The 14,603-nt window shown below is 38.1% G+C and overlaps 1 protein-coding gene across 1 annotated transcript; it reads right to left on the bottom strand.

Annotated features, from left to right (window-relative positions):
• Positions 1-12,151: 12,151 nt before the first annotated feature.
• LOC141431445 (uncharacterized) lies at positions 12,152-13,488 on the bottom strand. The gene is made up of 2 exons (XM_074092628.1): positions 13,324-13,488; positions 12,152-12,428 (listed from the first exon to the last, which is right to left on the bottom strand). Exons 1-2 carry the CDS (start codon positions 13,484-13,486, stop codon positions 12,319-12,321), a joined length of 273 nt encoding a protein of 90 aa, XP_073948729.1. The 5' UTR covers positions 13,487-13,488; the 3' UTR covers positions 12,152-12,318.
• Between the last annotated feature and the right edge of the window lie 1,115 nt (positions 13,489-14,603).

Genomic DNA, 14,603 nt, shown 5'->3' with positions numbered 1-14,603 from the left:
GTGTGTCGGTGTGATAGGGTGACTAATAAAAGTGACCAAGTGCGGGTAGTTCGTGATACGAGTGCCGGCACTATTAGTGATCAAGTGCGGGTAGTTCGAAGAACTCGCGCTGCTAGGCAGACTTGACACCCCACACTTCAGTCTACTCGTGACCACGACAACTGTAACGTTGCCGAAACGTCGAGGTAAATATTACTTGTGTAATAATAGCTAAACATCCTACTATCTATAGAATTATTTAATTATACACGGGAAACGAAACAAATTAATACAGATAGGCTAAAGTATGGGTCCGCGTATGCACTACGGCCCAAGCCCTCTCATTCTGAGACGAGGCCTGTGCCCAGCAAGGGGACGTGTATAGGCTGGGATGATGATGATGATGGAAGTAAATGGAGAAAAAACAGTCAGAAGAAATGTTTATTGAAATTAAACAAAATTGCTTGCAAGAATATTTTGGACCTCAAAATTCTTTAGGGATAGGTACAGTCAACGACATAAATAAGTGATCATTTCTATACCTTGTCGTGTTCAGTCGTTACACATTTTCGTATGGCTTTTCAAACATGACTTTAAAGTGACAAGGTGCACTCGTACCTCACCTTGAAATTAGAATTTTGACCCCAAAATGCCGGTTTCTAACTTAGAACGACGAACACGTTCTGGCCGTACAAAACGAACCCATTTTTCAACCGACTTCAAAAAAGGTTCTCAATTCGTCTGTAGTAAGTTTTTTTGTTTGTATGTTATGTTTTGTTCTAAAGAAAATACTACCGAGGTGGTCCCATTAACACCAAGTCAAGATCTAATGATGGGATCTTAGAGAAAATGAGGGCAACCCTCGAACTTTTAAAGCACACCTGTAGCGATTATGCCATTTTTAATGCCAGTCAAGTATTTACATTCAGAACGACGACACTACTTTAAAAAAAAACTCGTATCTAATATCAAAATTTAACCTTGGCATAATGTGCATAAAGTTCACTTGGAAAAATTATCTATTTTGAGCTACGGTTTTTTTTAAAGTAGTGACGAATTATTATTTGGTGAACTGGACCTGATAAAGAAGACCGTAGGTACCGGTACTCTGTTATAAAATAATATAACTATGCCGTGTCTGAGCTTAATCGTTGTGAGATGCACTTTGGCTACAAATAACTAAAAACTATGCAAATTTTTTTTTACAAAAAAGGAACCGACTTCAAAAACCTTGAAAACAATTTTGTACTAGTTTGAAGGTTTTTGAAGTCGGTTCCATTTTTATTTAAAAAGTTTTTTTTGATAGTAATAACGGACGGACTAGATACATTTTTCTTTGTAAGGTGGCAAGCCTCCTAGGTCTAAGTGGATAGATGACATTGCGAGAGTTGCGGCAAACGACTTTTGTAGATGCAAGTTGTCGTCCATTGTGGCGTTCTGAGAGGGAACTCTACAAGTGTGTCGTCTTCAACTGATAACGACATTTTTTTATTTGTATTGGGAAACAAACAGCTCAAAATAACAAAAATAAGTTTTTTGTTAAAAAAAATCATTTTTAATACAAGCTTTTTATGCTAATTGTAGTTTTTATGACTGTATTTGCATTGTTATACTACACTTCCGCACCAAATTTCAAGTCGATGCCATTTACCGATGAGGAGTTACATCCTGCAAAGACGATCCTGGCTGGACCACCAGGATGTCACTGCCAGATCAGAGGCATTGTCACCAGATTTACATAAGGATGCCAATTTTCAAGTCAAACTATCTGGAAGTGGGTCAAATTCAACTTGCAAGATTTGACCCGCACATACATTTATAAATAGATAAGTACATACATTTAACATACATTGCAAGTTAAATTAAAGCTTTTAAAATATTTTATGTAGATACATTTCAGTTAACACATAAGCCAAAACAGTTTCCACTTTTATTAGCTATTTTTTTCCAACTTAATACAGATATAGACAGACAATTTAGTGATGATTTTGTAGGTACAGTCACCAGCACCAATGTCTGACACAATAAGCTTGCATAAATATCTGATACGACTCTATTTCTAGGGCTGGAAGGACGTGTCAGATATTTTTGCACGCTCCGCTGTGGCAGATATATGCAAATAATGCAAGTTGAAGTGGCAATGGGCGGGCCACAACGCTTGAAGGACAGAATAACCATTGGGGGAGAAAAGTCCTCGAGTGGCGACCACGGACCGAAAGAAGCAGCGTTGGCAGGGCTCCCATTAGGTGGACTGACGACATCGTGAGAGTTGCAGGCAACCGGTGGTTGTAAGTGGCAAGTTGCCGTTCATTGTGGTGTTCTAAGGGGGAGGCTTTTGTTCAACAGTGGACATCTTCTGGCTGATGATGATAATGTTTTTGGGCTGCATTCTTACGAAGTTGCGAATTAAAGAATGGCGCAACTCGTTTCGCGTGTTCCTGACGCAAGGTTGTTTGTCTGCAGCAACATAACGACTGGCCAAACAGGTTGCAAAGCGAAAACGTAGCCCAGATCTTGTAAAATACTTGACGAATCATGAGTCATGGCCTAAGATTGGTTTAGGTGGATAACACAAATAAATCGGATAAATGAGTCTAGAACGCGTCTGCAATACCCATGCATAGGTGTTGCAGATGTTTATGGGCGGTGGTGATCTCTTACCAACAGGACTCTCGTTTGTTGCTCGTTTGCCATCCAGTCGAATAAAAAAAAAAGAAAGCAGTGAGACAGTTTAACAGGCTGATAAAAAAAGTCTGCAGGCTGATTCAGAAGACGTGAGCAGGACCAACTCTACCCCTCAGTAATTGGTAATGAATCGTTAACAATCGTATTTAAGTAAAATCCTCACAATTAGTAAATAGTTTAATACTTTTGCGGTTGCAAAATTAAAAAAAAAACAAATCTTACTGAATGAAATTTCTACCAGGTGTGGCCTGTAATACGAACAAATAATTTAAACATAGATCGTCCTCGTCAAACTGAACAACATTAGTTCAGCGACTTTTAAAAATAATGGAATATTTGATTTTTCCCTTCTTCATACAAATTAAATACTGCTAGAACACAACTGACGTCGCCTGTCACGCTAGAAACATCAAGCATTTTTCTTTACATTTCTTCTTCGAATAAACTTAAAAGTGTAATAAAAAAAAAACTAATTATTTTTAAAAGTCGCTGAACTAATGTTGTTCAGTTTGACGAGTATCATCTATGTTTTAATTATTTGCTTGATTACAGGCCACACCTGGTATATGTAATCGTTAACTTTTTCTTACAAAAAATTAACAATTATGTAGTACTAGCTGTTGCCCGCGACTCCGTCCGTGTAAAATTCATTTATCGCTATCCCGTGGGAACTGTGCCATTTTCGGGAATAAAAACTATCCTATTTCCCTCCCCAGGACTCAAACTATCTGTATACACCGAATTGAATCTAAATCAGTTCAGCGGTTTAGACGTGATGAGGTAACAAACAATCAAACAGACTTACAAACTTTGGCATTTAAAATACTAGTGGGATTGTGTAGCACTGGTCACTTTTGTGGTATAGGTAGGGGGCTAGAGGCTAATCTGGCGAGGGCATCACATTCACATAGGGTTGCCAGGCGTCCGGATAAAGCCGGACATACCGTTAACTGCTTCAACTTTGCCCTCTGGCCCCAACATTGCCTGATTCGATTTAGAGTCGATAACTTAGCACCCTTTAGGTTTTTAAAGTTTTATCCCCTCGTAATAAAAATTCCCGTGTAGATAAAAGTTTAAAACCTATAAGAGTGCTAAGTTATCGATTCTAAATCAAATTAGGCAATGTTGGAGCCAGAGGGCAAAGTTGAAGTAGTTTACGGTAGTTAGGCTTTTTCAATGCTTGTCCAGCCAAATTAAACGGTGTCTGGCCTGTCCGGCTTTTGTTAGGCTTTTTGCAACTGACCAGTGACTATAAGTACATAGAAATAAAAATTATAATAACCTTAGACATTACATACACAATTTATGGTATAGGTATACTATACTAAGACACAAAATCCCTACTTAATGTTATAAATGCAAAAAGTAACTCAGTCTGTCTGTCTGTCTGCTGGCCTGCCTGCCTGTTACTTCTTCAGGCTTAAACTACTGAACCGATTATGATGAAATTTGGTACCTTATAGAGTTTATAACTTTGGGAAGTACATAGGCTACCATTTATAATGAAAAAAAATATATTTTTTTTTGACGCGAACGTAGCTTCGGGCTAGTCCTTAATGATGGGGCGTTCGGCCTTTTTCCGGCTATTACGCTTGAGGACCTGGCAACCTTACATTCACACATGCTTTACTAGCCAAACTAAATATTGAAGTTATAGTTTTCCTTGACTCTAAACAAACTGGTTTTTCCTTTTCCCATTATTCAATGGCATAATGGTTGTCACACGTAAGGTTAAGGTAAATGGTTGCCTTGACAAGATTTATTTCAAAACATAACTTACGCTAACTGCTACAAGTCACTGAGCGGGAACTTGCAATATCATCTTCATTCCAGCCTATTGATGTGCCAACTCGGGAAAAACAAAACTCGATTTAACTCGAGTTAAAATTCACGTAACTCGGGTTGAACTCGAGCTACGTAACTCGACTTAACTGGATGAAAGAGAGAGATTTTTCAAAGATTTTACCAATTTATTCCCTCACAATCGCACTTATAGTTACAAAAAAATGGAGCAGACCAACAATAGTACATTACTGCAGAGGCCATGAAGTAAGGGATTGATGGACGAGTTCTGGGGATAAAACGAGTCAAGCAATCCCTGTTCTGGCCGAGGCTTGTATAGTGCTTTTCTCAAACAATGTGAGGAAATACTTCATCCATCCATCCATCCATCGCATCGCATCGCATCTCATCGCATCGCATCGCAACGCATCGCATCGCATCTCATCGCATCGCATCGCATCGCATCGCATCGAATCGCATCGCATCGCATCGCACCGCATCGCATCGCATCGCACCGCATCGCATCGCATCGCATCGCAGTATCGCAAATGCTTACAGAGTAGTGGTGGTTGGCAGTTCGTGATTTTTCCTTTGTCAGTTTAATGTTAGTAAGCAAATTTAAAAAGTTAGAGCAGCGGACAATAATGGATTTATTTTCATACATACTTCATGGCCTAGGCCAAGAAGTTATGTAGGGAGGTGGTAGGGAGCCATAAATGAGAAACTTCATGTCTCCATTTCGTGACATTAACGCATACATTTCCGAGCATGTTTGAGAAAATGATTTTTTTAGTTTTCAATTCTTTCATTTTTTATATTATTTATTTATAATGTATTGGGAGAGTTATACTAACTAAAGTAAAAAAGGAAATTATTTAAACTCGAGTTGGCGAGAATTCAGCTTGAGCTGATTCGAGTTAAGCCTAACTCGAGTTAGTAACTCGAGTCGACCATTACTATTCCAGCCTATGGCTGCGTTACCAGAGTGTGCGAGGATGTGTTGCGAGGGTTGTTTTTCATTACCTAACCAATAGAAACGCTTCATTTACACATCCTCGCATAGCACCGCTCTGGTGGAAACAGCTGAGCGGAGCGAGGCGATCAGAACGAGAGTACAGATCTATTGAAATAATGTTTTTCCGTCGTGTTTCGTCGGATAATAATAATAATAATAAATTCATTCGGGCAACTTGGCTCATACAGGTGCAGGTAGCAGGTGCCTTTGCAGGTGGTAAGACCTTGTGCAAGGTCCGCCCGGATTGCTACCACCATCTTGCTCGCTAATCCTGCCGTGAAGCAGCAGTGCTTGCACTGTTGTGTTTCGGCGTGGAGAGTAAGACAGGCGGTGAAATTACTGGCGCTTGAGGTATCTCATCTTAGGCCTCTAGGTTGGCAACACATCTGCAATTCCCTGGTGTTGCAGATGTCTATGGGAGGTGGTGATCTCTTACCATCAGGAGACCCACTTGTTCGTTGGCCATCCAGTAGAATAAAAAATAAAAAATACAGAAAATACAAAAGTGACCCTATTCAACGGTGTGTGTAAAGTTCCCAATTCGCACTCGACCCGCGTGGGAAAAGCGGCCCAAGCCACTCATTCAGAGAGCTGGTTCGTGCCTAACAGTGGAACGTATTTAGCCTAGGATGCCAATAGCCGCGGATCGGCAAGCGCAGCGTAAGACGTCCACCAACGAGATGGGCGGATGGCCTGGTTAAAGCCGAGGGTTCACTGTTCACGAGGGGAAACTGTACAAATTCTTATGTAATGCCTGCTTTTACAGCATTGATGAATTTTTTAGCTATAAGTTTTGATTTGACATTTAAATACATAAAATTTAGAAATTTATTGTAATGATGAGTATAATGATAAAAATATAATAATATTACAATTAAAATTAAGTTCTACCCAATTGTATTCCAAATATACTTGACATGTATGGTTGCTGTTAAATTTAAATGATGACGGCAATTCTATGCTATTTTGACACTTTAATCTACTGTTCTGTCTTCAATCTCTAATTTTCACATGCCTGATGGCCGAACATATTACGGATCGCTAATAATACTGTGCCTACCTTATGTATATGTACCATATGTTCTGTGAATAAATATTCATTCATTCATTCACGGTGGATGCAGGCTAGTGGCAACATAAGCCACTAAAGGTGTATGGGGGAGGCCTTTGTTCAACAGTGGACGTCCTATGGCTGCTAGGATGATGATGATGACACTGCACGTGGCTAGCGTTGGCCGGCATTTTTAACCCCCGACGCAAAGAGTCTGTCTGTGGCATCGTAGCTCTTAAACGGGTGAACCGATTTGAATGCAGTTTTTTTGTTTGAAAGCAACCTTTCTAGCGATGGTTCAGCCGTTTTTGAGATATTGAACTTTGAAGTGACAAAGTTTCAACTTTTTTTTGGTTAGGTTATTAGTTGCCTTTTTTGGCGGCGTTTTTTTTCCGGGCGTTTTTATTTTTAATGTTTGCTAGACTAATTTGACCGCAAACTTTAACCAAGGGCCATGGCATGGTGACCTTCGAGACAGAACGGGGCCATGCACGAGGCTCGTGCTCATTACCATACCGCTTGCATAACATGATACAGAGTCTCATGTTGGTAAAGATTAATCTTAGGTTCGGGTTTAAAGCTACCTGTCCACTGGAGTGGAACGAGGCAGCGGAGCGGAGGGAGAAAGTAAAGGTATCTACACAATACACGGTATCGTATCATGACCGTAATAGCAATGTGTCAGGCAAAAATATATTCTTTGTGTCAAAAATTAAGAGACTATATCCACTAGCACGTTTCGGCATAGTAGAAGAGGACAAGTAGGCTCACTACGAGCAAAAGTACATCGCGAGGCTTAAATGTGTGCGCGCCGGTTGGCGTCGGTACGCACGCACCTGGCGCACGCAGACACTGATAATTATTGCGCTGCCGTCGCCGCCAATCGTTTCGATTTTGCGCTCGCTTCGCGAGATATCACCTTTTACGTATTTTTTGTATACGTATAAATATAAATATAAATATCACGGGACAATTCACACCAATTGGACTGCGTTATGCAATAACGACCTAAGCGACAAAATCGAAGAAAAAAAGTTATGAATGCAGGTCGATTCTAAGCATGAGAAACTATGTACTCGACTATTTTCCGTTACAAAAATGATTTCTACTGCCTTATTATAAGGGGTAGAATCAAGCGACACATCAAAATTTGTATGAACCTAAGCAAACATTCGTTACGTTGAAAAGAATCATGCGACAAAGTTACTTTTACAAAATAAATAAACAGACATTTATAATCTCAATAACGAATGAAGCGCCCAAAAGTTGTCGATAATTCTTTTGGTTTTACCGTTCCCGTTATTATAAAAACGCAATATCGAATTAACATGAACATTAGACATGACTTTCGTCTTGTCCATGTTTATTTTCAGGCTAACTCAGTTAGATATTACTGCAACACCCTTACTGGGTTGTACTAACTGTAAAATGTATGTACTGTGCAATTTCATTAAATAAATAAATGAACTCTGCTGAGGTCAGCGAGCATACTGAGGTCCTCCATGGTCTCAGCCATGACTACAATATCGTCGGCGAATCGAAGGTGAGTGAAGTACTCGCCATTAATGTTGATGACTCGTTCTTTCAAGTTCAGAACCTTAAAAGCATCCTCCAATGCAGCGGTGAACAGTTTCGGAGAGATCACATCTCCTTGTCTGACTCCCCGCTGCAGAGGAATAGCTGATTTTCGTATTGGGCCCTTGGCAAATTTATTCAGTATGATCGTCTTTCTTTATCGCTTTTTCTTATTCCTGACCACCAATTAAAAATCACTGTAGATTTATTTTTGGCTTAAAACCAAGCCATATTGACGCTTTTCACAAAATTTGTCGGAAGGAGATTTTTAAGTTTACAAATCATACATTTAACATAGTATTTATTTGACTTACATTAAAAAAGTGTATTTAAATATTTGGATATAATCTTATTCTGTTTTATATTTCACCTAAAACAAAAAGCATTAAAGAATCAAGCGACAATTCTTACTTCTACAACTGTACAGTAAGAATTGTACTTTTAACTCAAAAAATGCACTTACAGCAACTGATTTAAATTTAAAATTTTACAAACTCATTTTCTCGGTTTCAACTCATTGTCGCTTGATCGCTTATTGCATAACGCTGTCCAATTGACCTAGTCCCAAAGTAAGCTTAGCAAAGCTTGTGTTATGGGTACTAAGCAATGGATAAATATAATTATATAGATAGATACATACTTAAATACATAGTAAACACCCAAGACCCGAGAACAAACATTCGTATTTTTCATACAAATATCTGCCCCGACACGGGAATCGAACCCGGGACCTCAAGCTTCGTAGTCAGGTTCTCTAACCACTAGGCCATCTGGTCGTCTAAACGTACGTATAGTTGTAAATTAGTGGTATATAAGTGTAGTGTTATAGTTACGTGCAAGGACACATAAAAAATAATAGATACCTACCTACCTATAAACAATATAGGTATAGTATTATGTGTAGGTAAACATGAGTAGTATGTACTTATACAGTCGCCATCACCAACCCAGCGAATTTATAACTAATATTTTCAAATTTAGTAATAATTATAGGCATATAATTTGTCTGGTTTCTCTAGACACAGACACTAGAAAATTTTAAGTTAACTTTCGTACTAAAATTATTTTAGACGTCGACAATTCTAAGCGTCTGCGCAGGAGTAGGCAGTTAGGTCTCCTAAAGGGTCAGAGTGGACCTACTTGTCCTCTTTTACTATGGTTTCAGTAACCAACCGTCGCCGTTGCGTATCATGTATGCGTTCGACATTCCGTTTGACACTGACCGTTCCTATACGGTCACGGTCATGGCATGACACGGTGTAACGTGTATAGAGCTTAATGTGGAGTGGAGTTGTTGACTGTGTGTGTCCAATAGACACTACACCAGAGGTTTCCAAACAGTGTGCCGCGTATATTTTCAGGTGTGCCGCGATCGCCGCGAAGTGTAGATATTATGCGATTCATACAAAAGGTGTCAACGAGACCCTCTTAATAAGCCTCCGCTGTCCGTTATCTTATACATATTATAGTTATACTGTACGGAACCCTTCAGATACCTAGTCTACGCGCCAGCCCAACTCGCACTTGGCTATTTTTACTGGTGTGTCGTAAAACTTTGATAAATGAAAAGTATGCCGTTAAAAGCAAAAGGTTGAAAACACCTGCACTAGACTCTAACATCTGGTAGCATGGTGTACGGTTGTGTTGCTCTGAAGATGAGCTCTGGTTGAGTTCAAAACGTGCCAGTGTAGTGTGGTGGTGGTGATAGATGGGTTTGTGTGATTTGTGTGTTCTTACAGTGTGGAGGTGGAGGAACTGCATGAACACGCATATCTCGCTTAAACTTTGCTACCATAAAGGTCGCGGGTGAGCAAAGAAGTTCTTTTAGTTCATTGATGCGGAGGTCTACTCCGCAAAGTAACGCCTCATTTAATAAATTACCAGAAGCGGAGTTGCAGACTGTTCCTCCATTCGCAGAACTTCCCCAGTTCCCCGCTCCTCTTTCTCGCTCTGCGTCCTCCTCACGCTTCCTGGTTTCGTATGAATTTTTAGGCTTGTTATAATAGTTCTATACCGTAAACTACTTCAACTTTGCCCTCTGGCCCCAACATTGCCTGAGTAGATTTAGAGTCGATAACTTAGCTCTTTTATAGGTTTTAAACTTTTATCTACACGGGAATTATTATTACGGGGGTTATCAGTTTTAAAACCTAAAGGGTGCTAAGTTATCGACTCTAAATCGAATCAGGCAATGTTGGGGCCAGAGGGCAAAGTTGAAACAGTTTACGGTAATACCAACTCCCTGTCTACTGAAGAGCAGCGGATTCTTTATGCAATTTTATTGATGGATCTAAAGATCTAAATAAATCTAGCTCTCCACTCCGCTGCCTTGCTCCGCTCCAGTTGACAGGCAGCCTTAAGCCGCGATATGCACACCAGCGGGCAGCGAGGCGGGAAGCAGGGCGGGTAGCAGCGCGGCGAGTTTCAATATACATTTTTTTATATATATGTTTTAGGCCCCGCGGTTTTCGAGATAAGTCAAGGAAATGGTTAATGGTTTTCGTCTATTTTTTAAATAATTTCAAAATTAATTATTTTAAAATTGTGCAAAAATAATTGAGATGCTCCCAACAAGCCCTGTAATTTAGTAGGTATTTAGTTAACCGCTATAGTTTGTCAAAGTTTTTTAAGAAAAATCTAGTTTCCACCCATAAGTAATCTAAAAGTTACTATGATATAGAACAACTAATGGCTTGAAATAGTATTTGTACTCTTGGTCATATTGTTTCTTGATTTTCTTAAGCTTTCATTTATTAAGATTTGTTACCTTAAGTAGTAAGGTAAAACAATTTTGTTTGTTACTTAATATGTAAACTGTGTAGGTTATTTTATTAAACTGCTTTGTAACAGTCGCATAAACTACTTTAAGAACTATTATTAGTTATTAGCTATTATTTTTGACTTTCTAACAACTTGTATGAAAGAGCGAATCCCTCCTAATACAAGTGCTTCACTTAAAAGGAGGATTCAACACTAGTTTTAAAACAAAAGTTGAAAATAAATAATTTTGAATTTTTGAATTTTGAATAAGTGGCTCCCATGGTTAAAATTCATTTATTGCCGTTACACGTCAGTCTTCGGATCACTGACTTGACTTGTTATATGAGCAAATAATTAAAACATAGATCATACTCATCCAACTGAACAACATTTTTGATCAGCGACTTTCAAAAATAATTCGTTTTTTTTTATCACACTTTTAAGTTTATTCGAAGAAGCAATGTAAAGCAAAATGCTTGATGTTTGTAGCGTGACAGGCGACGTCAGTTGTGTTCTAAAAAGGAAAATTCAAAGACTCCATTATTTTTAAAAGTCGTTGAACTAATGTTGTTCAGTTTGACGAGGACGATCTATGTTTTAATTTTCTGCTCGTATTACAGGCCACACCCGGTATACCTACGCCAATACGGTATTTGACTATTTTGTATACGTTTTATAAATTAAAACTACACAATGCCTGTTATCGAATAGAGATCTGTACTTGCTGCATAGAGAAAAGCGTTTGAGAAAGAGACAGGTATATAGATTTTTCAAAAAATCACTTTAAATCCAATTTTCAACCGATTTAAATTTTTCTCTTCGCTAAACACTATCTGTATATCTATATTTTCATAATAATATTAAGATATGGCAAAATCAGGAGTTGTCAAATACCGTATTGAGTCTTGGATGTTTGTTTGTATAATAGGTATATATTTATCAAATATGTATGTCTATCCGTTTTTTAGCACCCATGGCTAGGTCGATTGGTGTAATTTGTCCCAAGGTATTATTATTAATAATAATAATTTTAAACTCAACAATTTCGGAGCAAATTTTTTGTGACAGATACATTATGAGTGAATCTATAAGGGTTCCGTTATTATTTTTCAATATAAAAACTTTTTAACCAACTGTTACCATTCGTTGATGGTCCGTACTAAATAACTTAAGTTACCTATAATTAAAATTGAAGACGATAGTAGATGAGTATAATGAATATTAGAAATTAACTAACTTGAAATAAAAAAAAACTGTTGGAATTGTGCTGTGTGGCTTTCACTTTTAAATTAATGATTAACACCTTGTATTTTGTCACAAAAAATATAGCAAAAAAATTATTACACGAATTGCTAGTCAAATAAATCTAGGCGCATATAATATTTAAAAATCGAATGTTAGAAAATATGACAAATTTATTACAAAGCACTATAAATTAAACAATAAACAAAGAAAAAAAACTTAAGGTAACTTAGTTTTCAGGGAAAGAAATATCTGTATCGGCAAGGTGTCGATCCATCCAGTTTCGGGCACTCGTGCGCATTGCTTCGTTGAAGTGATCGCGCCAACCACCTGCCTGGCCTGGGAAACAAAAAGGGTCGAATTTACCCAATTCTGGAAAGATGACATAAGAAAAAATATAACGGCAATGGATTTATTGGTGTTAAAGTTATTTAGGTCTACAACAATACAATACAATACAATAACTCTTTATTGCACACCAATACAGTAAACAGTACAGAGAACACAAGTATATACATAGAGATTTTCTAAGGTAAGCAATAGGCGGCCTTATCGCTTCAGAGCGATCTCTTCCAGGCAACCTTTACAATGGACAGAAATAAGGAATACATTAATAGGTCTAATAGAGGTTATCTGTTTTTTTTCTATAATTTATTTATCTTATCTTAGAGGTATAACCTCTGTTAGACCTAAATAACTAACACAAATTAATCCATTGCCGTTATATTTTTCTGATCTTATAGGTAAAAGATAAGATAGTAACTAACTAACTATAACTCTAAATAATTTGCACGCCTGTATGCAGGCTGAATATATTGGATAAAAAACTATAAATAGATAATAAATAAATATCATGGGACACTTGACACCAATTGACCTAGTCCCAAACTAAGCAAAGCTTGTACTATGGATACTAGGCAACGGATAAACATACTTATATAGATAAATACATACTTAAATACATATTAAACATCCAAGACCCGAGATCAAACATTTCGTATTATTCATACAAATATCTGCACCGGCCGGGATTCGAACCCGGGACCTCAAGCTTCGTAGTCAGGTTCTCTAACCACTTAGCCATCCGGTCGTCAAAACTATAACATCTTTTATAACTGTGTTCTAGCAAATAGACATTTCGGGCAAATAGTCAAATAGACAACGCGCGTCTTAGAGTTTTAGCCCGAGCAAAGTTCGGTCACCCAGGTACTTTGTACTTTTTTTTAGCTTCTACCTTGTCTCACAAACACATGGGTCTCGCTGGAGCCAATGTTGGGTTGCACGGATGTGTTGTTTCTCATGTTGTCTATGTCCATGTGGTCACACAGCTTTGCCACTTCATCCTCTGAACATTCCTTTCCAACAAACCGCCCAACACGGCGCACTGCGGAGGGCATATCCTGGAAGTCGAAAAAGGATATCATCAGAATTCAAGGAACGCATTGACTATCAGATCGTAAGTAATTGTTGAATTTTTTTAGAGAGAGAGAGAGAGAAGCCAGGCCACGTCAGCAAGTGCGACGTTCTGAATAAAAACAAAGTTTTTTTTTAATAAAACATAAAACGCCGTGGTGGCCTAGTGGTTTGACCTATCGTCTCTCAAGAGATCCGACCCGGCTCGCACCTCTGATTTTTTCGAAATTCATGTGCGGAATTACATTTGAAATTTACCACGAGCTTTGCGGTGAAGGAAATTCGTGAGAAAACCTGCACAACCTACGAAACGATTCAATGGTGCGTGCGAAGCTCCAATCCGCACTGGGCCGCGTGGGAACTATGGCCCAAGCCCTCTTGTTCTGAGAGGAGGCCTGTGCCCAGCAGTGGGACGTATATAGGCTGGGATGATGGGATGATGATGATTATTATTATTAGTGTCTTTATCCTAAAAGTTCGCGGTTGTAACAAAAATACAGGGAGTCTGACTATGGGGCCCAAACTAGAACCCCTAGGGTTCGATTCTAGTCGCATAACTGAGCTACTTTTGTTCTTCTACTTTTTAAAATATGACCACTGTTAATTTAATACGGTATTTGACAACTCCTGATTTTTCCATATCTTAATATTATTATGAAAATATAGATAAACAGATAGTGTTTAGCGAAGAGAAAATTAAAATCGGTTGAAAATTGGATTTAGTGATTTTTGAAAAATCTATATATTTTCTCTATATTCTCTATGCAGCAAGTATGGTGGTACTGGCGTGTGACGTCAACATGCCAGTATGTCCTTCTCTGTCTAATTTGAATTCAAACCTTTATAATTTGTTATTTGTGATATTGTTTTTCTATTCGATAACAGGCATTGTGTAGTTTAATTTATAAACATATACATAATAGTCAAATACCGTATTGTATTAATACAAATTAAATGTTATTTTAAATGTATGCGATACAATACTAAATTGACGGCACATTGATAAAAGAAATCTTAGAGATGTCAAATAAGTGTCAAAAAATATTTCAAGGCCCCCGTACCAAGAGAATGACAACACCGATACACTGATTTAACAATTAA

This window comes from Choristoneura fumiferana, chromosome 9 (assembly GCF_025370935.1).
Source record: "Choristoneura fumiferana chromosome 9, NRCan_CFum_1, whole genome shotgun sequence".
NCBI lineage: Eukaryota > Metazoa > Arthropoda > Insecta > Lepidoptera > Tortricidae > Choristoneura > Choristoneura fumiferana.
Note: the sequence above shows the minus strand (reverse complement) of the source record. Positions and strands in the feature narration are given on the sequence as shown.